At 41.8% G+C, this 14,287-nt stretch overlaps 1 protein-coding gene across 5 annotated transcripts in view; it reads left to right on the forward strand.

Moving 5' to 3' along the window:
- The window catches only part of zbtb40 (zinc finger and BTB domain containing 40), a 129,830-nt gene extending 116,210 nt beyond the window's left edge, over positions 1-13,620 (forward strand). For all 5 annotated transcript variants that reach the window (XM_059951699.1, XM_059951698.1, XM_059951700.1 and 2 more), the window contains exon 18: positions 2,409-13,620. In XM_059951699.1, the coding sequence (XP_059807682.1) occupies positions 2,409-2,612 (204 nt within the window). In that variant the 3' untranslated portion in view covers positions 2,613-13,620. The remainder of the gene's footprint in view (positions 1-2,408) is intronic.
- The last annotated feature ends 667 nt before the right edge of the window (positions 13,621-14,287 follow it).

Here is a 14,287-nt window from a genome sequence, read left to right on the forward strand (position 1 = left end):
TTTAAAGGCAATTCTACCAAATACTAACAAAGTGTATGTAAACTTCTAACGCACTGAGAATGTGATGAGCTGAAATAAATCATTCTCTGTACTATTATTCTGACATTTCACATTCTTAAAATGAAGTAGTGATCCTAACTGACCTAAGGCAGGGAGTGTTTTCTAGGATTAAATGTCAGGAATTGTGAAAAACTGAGTTTAAATGTATTTGGCTAAGGTGTATGTGAACTTCTGACTTCAACTGTAAGTTCTTTTAGCAGATTCTATTTTCCCTTCGTATTTCACACCTTGGTGTGTAGAACATTGCGAAGTTTTTGTAGTGCTAACTACAATGGATCACTGTCAATGGCTGCCATTGCATTCAGCATTCAGGATATTCAAGAGCATGCTCAAGGATTAAGTGCCAGAACATAAAGTAAAAAGCTTTATTTTTCCTTGTTAGAATGGAATAGGTTTATGTTGGCGTGGATAAGTCCACAATAATCTAAGCAGCAACAGGATGGCAGGATAACTTCCATTAACATTGGCTATAATGGAGGCAGCATGAACAGCTTTACTCATTTTAAGCTGGCAGATGCTTTCTTTTCAGTAATGAGGTGAAAATAAGCTCTCAGATCTAGTACATGCTATAAGTCACTATCTCATTCACAGCTGCAGGGTGTGGAGCCATGTATGAGATTTACTGCCTTAAGATGGTGGTTTTGCAAAGCCAATCTTGTTCCTTGAAAGAGTGCTTGTACATTTTATCTAAAACCCGTAAGTTCACCATCTGTGATGCCTGTCCATGTCGCAGGTAAATTTATTATTATGTAGCGTGCTCTGGATTCTTACATGACATTAGAATGGGTTGGTGGGAAGTTAGTAATTCCTCTCGTTAGGTCATTTAGCCATTAATTCAATTGCATAAACTCTTTTATTGACACATTTGCCAGGAGAATTTGTTTTGCTCCATCAAAAGATTCCTATCATTAAGAGAAATTCTTGTGTTATATTTGTGTCAAGACCTAACTTTCCCAATCTCTCATTGCAACTGATAATTTCCTGATAAACCGCTGCTAAGTTCTTTCTAAGTCTTTACATCTTTACAACCCCTCCATCCAATGAATCAGTATGGTTCTGGTGGCTTCTGATCTGACCAACGATTAACTAATGATTATTATGTTCTCCCAAAATTTACAAAATGTTGTTAGTTACAATTTATTAGTGCAGCAAAAGAACATCATTTCATGTCTTTGTACACTCCGCTCCATCTGGCATCCTTAAATTCATAATTATCCTCATCACCATTTGTCATTTTGCCAACTTTTATATAATCTTGTTTAAACTTTTATATGATAGACTTTTTAAATGCTTGTTGTCATAGACTGGGATAGACTTTTTTAGAAGCTAAATAAACTGATGATGCCATAACTGATCTTTGGGGAACACCACCACAGTCCACCTTTCCATCTGAAGTATATCCAACCACTGCCGTGCTTTGTTTTATGTTAACTTGATGAGGGTGTAGATGCAAGAGATGCGAGAAATTGTGTTTTCTGTGAAGTTAAACACAAATATTTGGAGAGAGAAACAGTGTAAGGAAAGGCAGTTGGACCGTACATCTAACGATCTTAAATTTTTATGTACTTAAGTTGAAATTGTCTTATAAAATATTGAAATTAAGAACAACTAAGTAGCCAAGGAAACACCTGTGCTAAAGTTTGTTGTTCCCTCTTTGAATTAGATTTTGTCGTAACTTTCTTCTGTTCATTTTGACATCTTCCAGTTCTGATGAAAGGCCTTGACCAGAAACCTTAACTCCTGTGAGCATAGACTGCGGAGTATTTCCAGTATACACTTAGTGGCCACTTTATTAGGTATAGGAGTGGAACCTGATGTGGTCTTCTGCCTCTGTAGCTCATTCACTTCAAGTTCTACATATTGTTTATTCAGAGATGCTCTTCTGCACACTATTGTTGCAACACTGGTTATTTGAGCTACTGTTGCCTTCCTGTCAGCGTGAACCAGTCTGACTATTCGCTTCTGACAAGGTGTGCTCTCCCACAGAACTGTCACTCACTGAATGTTTTTTTTGTTTTTCACACCGTTCTCTGTAAACTGTAGAAACCACTGTGTGTGAAAACCCCAAGAGATTAGTAGTTTCTGAGATACTCAAACCACCCTGTCTGGCACCATCAATCATTCCATGGTCAAAGTCACTTAGATCACATTTTTCCCTATCCTCTTGTTTAGTCTGAGTCTCTTGACCGTGTCTACATGCTTTTTATACATTGAGTTACTGCCACATAATTGGCTGATTGGATCTTTGCATTAATGAACAAGTGTACCTAATAAAAGTAGTCACCGAGTCTTTGTAAATTCATAAAAATTTTACTTTTCATACTGATTTTTGTTTTTTTTTAATGTAGGTTATCCAAACATCTGAACAGTTGACAACTACCCAGCAGGTGATATCGGTGGAGGAGACTCACCTGACCGGTGTTGAATCACAGGTATATGTGGCATTGCCCGATTCACACAATGGTTCATCAGGACAACATGAAATTGTGGCTCTGAAAGTGGACGATATATTAGATGGAACTGTGACACTCATCTGTGGAGAGACCCAATGAGAATGTGTAAAGATAATTGTCCAAAGCACAATTGGAAGACTTCAGGAATGTTAACAGAGCATTGTCTTTTCATCTTGCCTAGGATCACACATCATTTCAATTTGTAGATCTCAAGAGAGTGCTTTTTGCAATGACTTTAAGGTTTTGAAACCTGTTATCGCTAATGTCTTGCAACTCCTGAATGTTTGTAGAGACACAGTATCCTACAGAGGAAAGGTTGTTGGGCTGAAGCTACAGTGAGCCTAGTAGCAATAGCACTGTGTGATCTCCTAAAGCCTGGTTCGCTTTAAACAGTAGAGTATCTTGGGCAATAGTGGAGGGTGTTTTAAAAAAGAAGTTCATATTGACAGTATAAGGAATGAATCACCTGGACCAGACGTGATCAGAAGTTCATCCTAAGGTGGTGTAGCAAAGAAGGGGAATATCTGAATTTTTCCAGGCATTCCAACATAGGGAGGTGCAAGGCCAGAGTTTTTCCCTGCTTATAGGCTGACTACCTCTGTCCTTGAGCACTGGATGTTCTTTGATCTAAAAAAAAAGATGACTGTAGTCTCAGGAGTAATTTATCTTGGGTACAATTAAAATATATTAAAGAATGAGGGCCTTTGTGTTGCTGATTAACAAGATAGATTTGAATACAGAAAAACCTCTGGATTATTCAGTCGCTTCTGTTATTACTCACACTTAGGGAATTAGTTCACAGCAGGGACCACATTTGAATTAATGCTTCTGCCTTGCAACTCTGGTTTATGGTGGCCAGCATGTGTAACATAATTTGCAAAATGTTTCAGGTTGGTGGTATTTACAACTAGTCCATTGAATAAACAAAGAGAGTTATCCATGTTATTGATGAATTACACACTAAATGGATCAGGTTTTTTTTCCAAAACCAACTTTAATAGACTGCTCTTAAAACTTTAAAATGACTGAATAGATGTCTTCATCATTTGATGCACTGAAGTAAAGAGGAATTGGGCTACCATTTTGTTTTCTCTAAAAATATTCTTTCTATACTAGTCTATTTGGATTCATGCTGGATGCAATTACACTTCCTGTCTTGTGTCAATTCACTGCATGTACATTTTCCGATAACCACTACCAATCTTTCTGATAGAACATAGACCATAGATCCTCAGCCCATAATGTTGTCCCAGATCTATGAAATGAATAAGCAAATAGCTAACTGAACAAATCCCTTCTGCCTACAGAATGTCCATATCCTTCCATTTCCCTCACATTCATGTGCCTATCTAAAGGTCTCTTAAGAAATCTCTATGTGCCTCTAGAGTACTGTGGAAAAGTCTTAGGCCTCAGAAAAAAATATTCTGTGAAGAAAAGGTACTGCCAAAAATCATGAAATGAAAAGTTTCTAAATATCAAAACATTTTACCATAAAGAGCAGTAAAAAAAACCTAAATCAGCATTTGGTGTAACTACCCTTTGTCTTTAAAACTGCATCAATTATCTTGGGTACACTAGTGCAGTTTTATAACAAAATCAGCTGGTTGGTTGTTCCAAGCTTCTTTGAGAACTTGTCACGTTTTTTTCTGCTGACTTTGGCTGGCTGTCTCATTGCTATCTCTGCAGGTAATCCCAGACAGCCTTGATGATATGAAAATCAGGGCTCTGTGGAGGCCTGTTGCAGAAATCCTTGTTCTTTTCATTGAAGATGGTTCCCTACTGCAACTATGCAGTAGTCTAGGCAGTTTCTAGAGTAGGTTACATTGTGGGGCAAAGGGCCTGTAATGTGCTGTAGATTTCTAAGTTTCTGTAGCACATGCCATCTAATCCAGGCAGCATCCTGGTAAACCTCTTCTGCATCCTCTCCAAATCCTGCTTTAGTGGTGCAACCAGAACAGTATGCAGTACTCCAGATACAGCCCAGCTGGAGTTTTGTAAAGTCATAGAAAAGTACAGCACAGAAACAGACCCTCAGCCCATTTAGTCTGTGCCAAGCCATTAAATAGACCTGATACCCCTCCCATCTATGTATTTATCTAAACTCCTCTTAAACATTGAAATCGAGCTTGCATGTACCAGTTGTACTAGGAGCTTGTTCCACACTGTCATGACTGTCTGAAGAAATTTCCCCTCGTGTTCTGCTTAAGTATTTCATTTTCGTCCTTAACCCATGACCTCTAGTTGTACTCCCACCCATTGTACTCAGTGGAAAAAGCCTGCGCATTTACCCCCTCTATACCCCTCATAATTTAGTATACCGCTATCAAATCCCCCTCAATCTTCAACTTAGCATCCCATTTCCTGTACTCAATATTTTGGTCAGTGTGCCACAAGCTTTCTTTACAACCCTGTTTCCCTGTGCTGGCACTTTCAATGAATTAGGGACCTGTATTCCCAGATTACTTTCTTCTACCACACATCTAAGTGTCTTACCATTTAACGTACAAGGCCTACCCTGGTTGGTCTTCCCAAAGTGAAACACCTCACAATTTGCGTTAAATTCTCTCTGCCATTTTCAGCCCATTTTTCCAGATGGTCTTGATTCTGCTGCAAGCTCTGATAGTCTTCCTCACTGTCCACTACACCTGAAATCTTGGCGTCAGTTGCAAATTTGCAGATCAAGTTAACCACATTGTCATGCAGATTGGTGATTATAGATGGCAAACAACAATGGACCCAACATAATTCCTGCAGTGTACCCATTAGTCACAGGTCTCGGGTCTCTAGTCAGAGAGGCAACATCCACAACCATGTCTTCTCCCACAAAGCCAATGTCTAATCTAATTTACTACCTCATCTTGAATGCTGTGCGACTGAACCATCCTGACCACTCTCCCATTCAGGACCTTGTCAAGTACCTTGCTAAGGTCCATGTAGACAACATCCACTATCTCGTCTTCATCAGCTTTCCTGGTAACTTCCTCAAAACTCAGAGGTTGGTTAGACATGATCTACCCTGCACAAAGCCATGCTGTCAATCCCTAATCAGTCCCTGTCTATCTGAATACTCATATATCTGGCCTCTTAGAATACCTTCCAGTAACTTACTCTTTACTAATATCAAGCTCATTGAGATATAATTTCCTGGTTTAATTTTAAATCCTTTCTTAAGCAATCTATTAGCTATCCTCCAATCTTCCAGTACCTCGTCTGTGGCAAAGGATGACTTAAATATCTCTGCTAGGGCCCCTATAATTTCTGCAATTGCTTCCCTTAGGGCCCATGAGTATACCTTGACAAGCCCTGGGAATTTATCCTCCTTAATTTGCCTAAAGGCATCAAACATCTCCTGTGAAATCTATATAGGGTTCATGACCTTGCTGTTGATTTACTTCACTTCTATAAACTCTGTGTCTGTCCCCTGAGTAAATGCAAATGCAAAAAATCCATTTAAGATCTCCCTCCATCTCTTTTGGCTCCAGGCATAGATTACCATTCTGATTTCCCAGAGGACCAATTTTATTGCTTTTAAACTTTTGCTCTTAATATCTCTGTAGAAGCTGTTAGGATTCTCCTTCGCCTTGTCTGCTAGGGCAACCTCATGCCTTCTTTTAGCCCTCCTGATTTCTTTCTTAAATGGTCCTCTTGCATCTCCCATTCTCCATAAGTACCTCATTTGTTCCTACCTGCTGATATCTGCAATGTACCTCTTTTTTTCCTCTTAACCAGGGCTTCAGTATCTCTTGAAAACCAAGGTTCCTGAAACCTGTTATCTTTACCTCCTATCTTGATAGGCACGTATAAAGTTTGTACTCTCAAAATTTCACTTTTGAAGACCTCCCACCTACCAAAAGTGCCATTACCTGAAAACAGCCTGTCCCAATCCGCATTTGCCAGATCCTTTCTGATACCATCAAAATTGGTCTTTCTCCAATTTAGAATCTTAATCCGTGGACCAGATTATCCTTTTCCCATTTTTACTTTGAAAATAATGGTATTCTGATCACTAGATGCAAAGTGTTCCCCTACGCAAACTTCTGTCTCCTGCACTATCTCATTGCCTAATAGATCAGATAATGCACATTCTCTCTTTGGACTTCTGTGCATTGATTAAGGAAACTTTCCTGGACACATTTTACAAATTCTGTCACATCTGGTCCCAGTCAATATATGGAAAGTTAAATCAACTATACAAACCTTATGTTTCTTGTAACAGTCTCTAACAGTTAACTGTTAGCCCAATTAACATGGTTGTACCTTTCTTATTTCTCAGTTCCACACATTAAGCCTCAGTAGACGAGTTCTCCAGTCTGTCCTGACTGAGCATTGCCATGACATTTCCCTTAATTTGTAACGCCTCTCTTCTCCCTTTACTCCCTCTTGCCCTGTCGCATCTGAAACATTGGAACCTGAAATATTGAGCCAATCTTGGCCTTCCCACAGCCAAGTCTCACCTTTGGCTACAATATCATAATTCCATGAAGTTGCGATATTCTGACTCTTGAACTCAGTGCCATGACTAATAAAGACAAGCGTTCACACATGCATTCTTAACCACCCTATCAACTTGGAAGCTATGAATTTGGATTCAAGATCCCTCTGCTCATCAGCACTGTTAAGGGTCTTGCCCATGTCTACAAGTGATCTGAATCTTGCTGTATTTTTTTCCAATCTTCTATATTATCTACAACACTACGAATCTTCGTATCATCTGCAAGCTTACTAACCCATCCATCCAGATCATTTATATAGATCACAAAAAGCAGAGGTCCCAGTACAGATCCCTGTGGAACACTACAAATTGCAGTCCTCCAGCCTTCGACCACCTTCCTCTGTCTTCAAGCCTGTTCTGTATCCAAATGTCCAATTCACCATGGATCCCATGCATCTAAATCTTCTGGATGAGCCTCCCACAAAGGTTAAACACCTTATTAAAATCCATCTTGACATCATAAAGAGGTCTACCTTTATCAATCACCCTCATCATTTCAAAAAATTCAGTCAAGAAAGAAAGACATGGCTTGACCCACAGAAAGCTGTGCTAGCTGTCCCTAATTAGGCCACAGTTTTCCAAATGCTTATAAATCCTATCCTTTAGAGTTCTCTCCATTAACACTGATGTGAGAATTGCTGGTGTATAGTAACCAGGGTTATCCCTGTTTCCCTTATTAAATAATGGAACACTTTGTTTAAGATTAAGGAATAACAAAATTGACATATTATCAACAGCTCAAAATTTTGGGCAGCTTAAATTTGACCTAGTCAACAGATGCTAAATCTAACAATAACATTCCAATGTTTAATCCTGTTAAAGAATAAAGAGTTTATTTTTGGCATACCTTATAGTCTTTGATGAAAATACTATTAATCTCTTGACCAGAATTTTGGTTAAAATTCTCATAATTGATCTGATTATAATAGATCACCTATTTTGTCTTCTTTAATTTCACCAAATTGTTAGCATTAAGATTTCCTGAGATCTTTCTACACCTTGTGCATAATGAAAACATGCTCTTTATTAAATTCCTATCTGTTGTCACAAATTCCACTGGGGCTTGCCTTAGTATCCAAAGGTTTTCTAGTGTGTCTGCAGTCACCTCTACAGAACTCTCAATAACTTTAAAAAAGTATTAGCAAGATGCATTAGCACAATAAATTTATCAATGATGGCCTTATTATTGCTTACAGCAAACCTATCCCTAACACGGGCTTCAAAGTTCAAAGTACATGTATGTCACCATATACAACCCTGAGATTTGTTTTCTTGCAGGCACACTCAGTAAATCTAATAGCTACAGTAGAATCAATGGAAGACAGCACCCAACAGGGCGGACAACCAGTGTGCAAAAGACAACAAACTGTGCAAATACAAATGAAAAAAGTGAAATAATATAATTAACTTTCATGGCTTGGCTTCACGAATGAAGATTTAGGAAGGGAGCTGCCCACATCTGCTACAGGCTCGCTGGTGGCTGACAAGGCCAATGCGGGACAGGCAGACCCGGCCGCAGCGACTGCAAGGGAAAATCTTTTCTGTGTCATGGTTATTCCTCATTCTCCTTTTGTCCTCAAGGCCAGCCCTGCGTGTGCTCTCGAAGGAGGAGATAGACTTCACGATCGGAGGCTAGAGTAGACCACTGGCGATGGGCAATGTGACAGGCACCAAGGGAGTTCTTCAGAGAGTCCTTGTACCTCTTCTTCAGTGTCTCCGTGTCATGGTGGCCAGTGGAGAGTTCGCCATACAGCACAATCTTGGGCAGGTGATGATCCTCCATCCTGGAGACGTGCCCTGCCCAGCACAGCTGTGTCTTCAACAGCATAGCCTCGATGCTGGTGACCTCCACCTGTTCAAGGACTTCAATGTTGATGATGAAGTCACTCCAATGGATGTTAAGGATGGTGCAGAGGCAGCACTGAAGGAGTCGTAGGTGGTGACAGTAGGGACCCACGACTCAGAGTGTACAGGAGGGTGGTCAGTACAACGGCTCTGTACATGCTGTCTTTGTGCCTTTCTTCAGATGCTTGTTGTTCCAGACTCTCTTGCACAGCCTGCCAAATGCACTGTTTGCCTTTGCCAGTCTGTTGTCAATCTCTTAGTCAATCTTGGCACCTGACGAGATGGTGCATCCCTGTTAGCTGAACTGGTGGACTGTCTTCAGCTCTGCCTCGCCGATGGTGATGCAGGGAGGGTGGTAATCTTCCTGAGGTGCGGGCTGATGGAGAACTTCAGTCTTCTTCAAGCTGACTTCCAGTCCGAAGAGCTTGGCAGCCTCTGCAAAGCAAGATGTTATACGCTGCAGGGCTGTCTCCGTGCAGGCAGTAAGGGCAACGTTGTCGGTGAAGAATAGCTCTCGGATGATTTGCTCCAATGTCTTGGTGTGGGACTGTAGTCGCCTCAGGTTGAACAGGTGCGGTATCAGATGTAGACACCATCCTCACCATCAAGGTCTTCTGTGGCTCTTTCGAACATCATGCTGAAGAAGATGGTGAAAAGAGTCGGTGCGAGGATGTAGCCTTGCTTTACACCTTTGCCTATTGGGAACGGCTCTGAGAGGTCATTGTGTCTGACTTGGCCACTCTGATCTTCATGTAGCTGAATGACCATGCTGAGGAAATTTGGGGGCACCCCAGTTGTTCCATGATTAGCCACAAGACCTTCCCTGCTCACGGTGTCCAATGCTTTAGTAAGGTCGACAAATGTACATCACATACTGTCCCTTGTTCTGTTCCTTACATTTATTTTTGGAACTGCCCTGAGAACAAATACCATGTCAGTGGTGCTCCTGTTGGCTCTGAAGCCACACTGGCTCTCTGGGGGGTGTACTTCTGCAATGATGGGCATCAGTCTGATCAGGAGTACTTGTGCAAGGATTTTTCCTGCAATGAAGAGCAGAGTTATTCCCCGATAGTTGGAGCAGTTGGACTTTTCCCCCTTGTTCTTATACAGGGCGATGACAACTGCTTCATGGCGGTCCTGTGGTAGTTTGCCTTATTCCCAGCAGCAAAGTGGAGTGTAGTGTGTAACGCTGGGCCCCCATGCTTTCAAAACTCTTGTGGGATTCCATGAACTCCTGCTGCCTTGCCACTTTTCAGTGGCTCTATGGCCTTGACAGTCTCTTTTAGGGCTGGAATCTGGTCCATTTCTGTTTTCTCTGGCTGTTGTGGGATGCGATGAATTGCTGAGTCTTGGACCATGCGGTTGGCGCTAAGGAGAGTCTGGAAGTGTTCCAATCACCAGTTCAGGATAAATACCTTGTCTGTGAAGAGCACCTGGCCATCTGCACTGTGCAAGGGACTCTGGACCTGGTGCGAAGGGCCGTGCACTGCTTTCAGGGCTTCATAAAATCCTCTGTAGTCACCGGTGTCTGCACAAAGCTGAGTTCTCTTTGCGAGGTTGATCTACCACACGTTCTGAATCTCTCGAAACTTGCGCTGGAGGTTGTTGCATACGAGGTGGAAGGCTGCTTTCTTACCAGGACAAGACGGCTGAGCAAGGTGTGCCTGGTGGGCGAATCTCTTCTTCGCCAGCAATTCTTGGATCTCCTGGTTATTTTCATCGAACCAGTCCTTGTTCTTTTTGGAAAGCCCTAGGACTTCTTCAGAGGTCTGCAGGATGGTGGCTTTTAGGTGTCCCAAAGCACTTCTGGAGAGGGGTCTGTGGGGAAACTGGGATCGTCAAATCTAGACTGAACATTCGCCTGGAAGTCAGCTTTCACTTCAAGTTTCCAACCTGAAACTTCTCTCTTGGAGTGCCTCCTCTCTTTCACTTGGGTTTGAAATAGAGACTGAGTTTGCAGCGGACAAGACGATGGTCCATATGTCACTCTGCGCTGGGCATCACTCGGGTGAGTAAGACATCCCAAAGATCTCTCTGGTGCACCATGTAGTCTATGAGGTGCAAATGCTTGGACCGAGGATGCATCCAAGTTTGTCTTCAGACTGTCTTTCTGATGGAAAATGATGTTGGTGATGTGCAAAACTCTAACAGAAAGTGCCCGTTGTCATTGCAGTTTCCAAACCCATGTTTGCCAAGTACTCCTTTCCAGGCTTCGGCATCTTGGTTTACTCTGGCACTGAAGTCGCCAAAGGTGATGACCTTGTCGTCTGCAGGGGCGTTCTGTACGAGGTTGCACAGATCAGTGTAACAGTGTAAGGCTGCCTTCCTCTGGGAAGCGGACTTCACTGAGAGCAACGATGTCAGCTTTCAGTCTTAAGTTCATGCACAACCAGAGCAGAGCATCGTTCTGGGCGACCACTGCCTGCTGAATTGAGCATGGTTCTGATGTTCCAGCATGCAAGCTTTAGTCCTTGCACTCCTTGTGAGGCAGGATGTACTTTTTCTTTTTTGTTGTTGTTTGACCACATTTGAGGATGCCCATTGACCGTGGCTAGCCAACTGGGGGAAATGGAAATGATCTTCGATTCGGCCACCTTTTCTAGGCCCCTCTCTGTGTGGAGCAAGCTGTGCTGTCCCCGGAGAAGGCTGCTTGGTCATTCAGGGTGCTACCGAATGATATCGTCATCTCTGGGGTCAACATCAGTACACCTGAACTGCCTACATGCAGGATCAGAACTGCGGCTTCCAGTGTCGTCATCTACCTGCCATTTTTGCCCCTTTCCCATCACTACAGGGCTTGATGAATGGTTGGGGGAGGATGGTCATAGACATGGGCGTGTCCTTCGGCCTGCGCAATGGTTTTTTTACGTGGAGGGCAGTGTGTGCAGTACTGGCCCCACCCTTTACACCCGGGGTTCATCTGCCGTAGCCTAGCAAGCTGGGACGGTGACAGCGATGTCCTCGGGTCCTAGGAGTTACATCGGACTGACCTTCACTTAGGTGGATGGCCTGACGAGGCTAACGATCTCCACCTGCCCGGGTTTGGAGTCAGAGTTGTCCTTCTCTTCAGCTGGCTGCCAACCAAGGCTAACGAGCCCAGCCCACCCATCCAGTTATACCGCCGGATACACGGTCACGCCACGACGTAGCAAGCTCGGTGGAAACGGGGGCACCAATGAGAAGATGTTGCTATGGACACAGTAGTGTAGGAGAGGCCATTTGCAGTGACCTCCTGCCTAGCAAGCTAGACAGTGACCACGAGGCGATCACTACACTGGGAAAGGAGAGGCGATGTATTGAGTGTGCACTTTTTCTGGGTGAGTGGGACATCAGACCTCACCGCCCCGCCCCCCAGATAATTAATAAATATCAAGCACGTGAGACTAACAGTCCTTGAAAGTGAGTCCGTAGGTTGTGGTAACAGTTCAGTGATGGGGTGAGTGAAGTTATCCCCTCTGGTTCAAAGGGTAATAACTGTACCTGAACCTGGTGGTGCGAGTCCTGAGGCTCCTCAACCTTTCTGGTGGCAGCAAAGAGAAGACAGCATGACCTGGTGAGTGGAGGCCCTCATGATGAATAGTGCCTTCCTGCACAATGCTTTGTGTAGATGTGCTCAGTGGCGGGGAAGGCTTTACTTTCTGCAATATTCATTGTTGGTGGAACCCCACCGTCACCTGCCTGGCCAAGGCTCTATGATCTCCATGCAATTTTTGGAGCATCACTTACTCTCCTTTGCACTTCGTATCTTCTCTTGACATCAGATTCCTTTTTGTCTCAACCACTCTTATCAGCATTACCTGCCCTAACTCACTCAGTTGTTCTAGCGTACTCACCTTTCTTTTCCAGAACTAGAAATTTTATCAATTAACACAACCTCTTACTAGTGGCATCACTTTTATCTGCATCATTAAGCAAATATTCAAGACAAATCTTCATATCACTAATGTTGCCCATATCATTACTCAAAAGATGCACAATTTTAATCATATCAGAAATCCAGGCACTAACTACATTAATAACAACCATGTTTTTGGATTGATCACTATTATTCGCAATCTCATAGCCTCCGACAGTAAAACAAGATAATTAACATCTACTCTGTTCACATCCACTTCATCAATTTCCCTCTGCATTCCTAAAGAATCATCTGTCCGCCCACCACCCCCAATGAATTCTGCAGTGTGATGCTTATCTGAATTTTGTATATTTGTATTAGTTGGTATCTTCCCTTCAATGAATTTATTGATCACATTCTAATTGAAATAAGAACTAATCCTTTTATACATGGTAAGTTTTACTCCCATTGAATGTGAGTTTCAGTCCCGTACTTGGTAGAGTGTGACTCCATTTCAGGTTTAGAATATCATTTTACATGTTCAGCCAATCAGATGTATACTTTTCAGTAATCTTCTAGTGCATTCCAGCACTTAAAAATGTTTCATCTTGAAGGTACAGATACAAAACAGTTAGAATTTGGTTACCAGTGTGATTAGACTTTCAATTTGTTAGTATTCACTCCAGAAGGGTCAGTGAACTCCTAATAAAGTTAAACGTTTTGAATAATTTCAATTCCAGCTAGTGTAGGGTGAAATCCAGCTAGGTAATGAAAAGAATGAATATTGATTTGTCCATGCCTGATTGTGTAAAAGTCTCATTTATGTTATTGACCATCTGCTTTCAAAGCTGAATGTATGTAATTGTTCAGGTAGATTTCTTAAAAATGATTTAATTCCTGCTCACATTTTTAACATATCAGATGTAAATATATATTCCATGGACATGAATTAATGCCCAGTGGTTCAATGTTAATGGTTTACTCTATATTTTATCTATAAAACTAAGCATTTCATATATCTCAGTGTCCTCTCTCTGCTCCTATGTGACTGTGCATGTGAACTTTCCCAAAAACATTTTTATAAACAAAGTAACTAAGTTCTGTAAACAGTGAAAGAGTTGCGTGGAGAGTTAATTCTTGAGATTGTTAACCTTAACAAGGACCACTGAAGATCCTCCACTCCAAACATTATCTGTTTATCTCTTTCCATAGCTGCTTCATGTTTCTGGCAAGTTTCATTTCTAGTTTCCTGCATTGTTGGCATTTTGCTATTGTGGTCTATTAACACACTCTGTGTCATTCCAGTGCATCTATTTATTTACTAGTGAGATACAGAACCGTTGGTCAGATAAGGCTATTACAACGTAAGAAAATAACTTTAATTGATCATGGTTTATATTCTATATAGGGGAGAGAATGCGTGAGTTAAATATATTTGCCATAATGTTCAACATTATAGTGCATACATAACAGCATGCACTAGAAAATAAAAACAAATGGTGCAAATACATTCCAATATATAAGTCTTTTTTGAAAACTGAAACAGATGAGAAAGCCTCCAAGTAAAATCACCAGGAGAAAAAGAGATGCAGGAATACAGCC

This window comes from Hypanus sabinus, chromosome 27 (genome assembly GCF_030144855.1).
Source record: "Hypanus sabinus isolate sHypSab1 chromosome 27, sHypSab1.hap1, whole genome shotgun sequence".
In the NCBI taxonomy this organism is placed as follows: domain Eukaryota; kingdom Metazoa; phylum Chordata; class Chondrichthyes; order Myliobatiformes; family Dasyatidae; genus Hypanus; species Hypanus sabinus.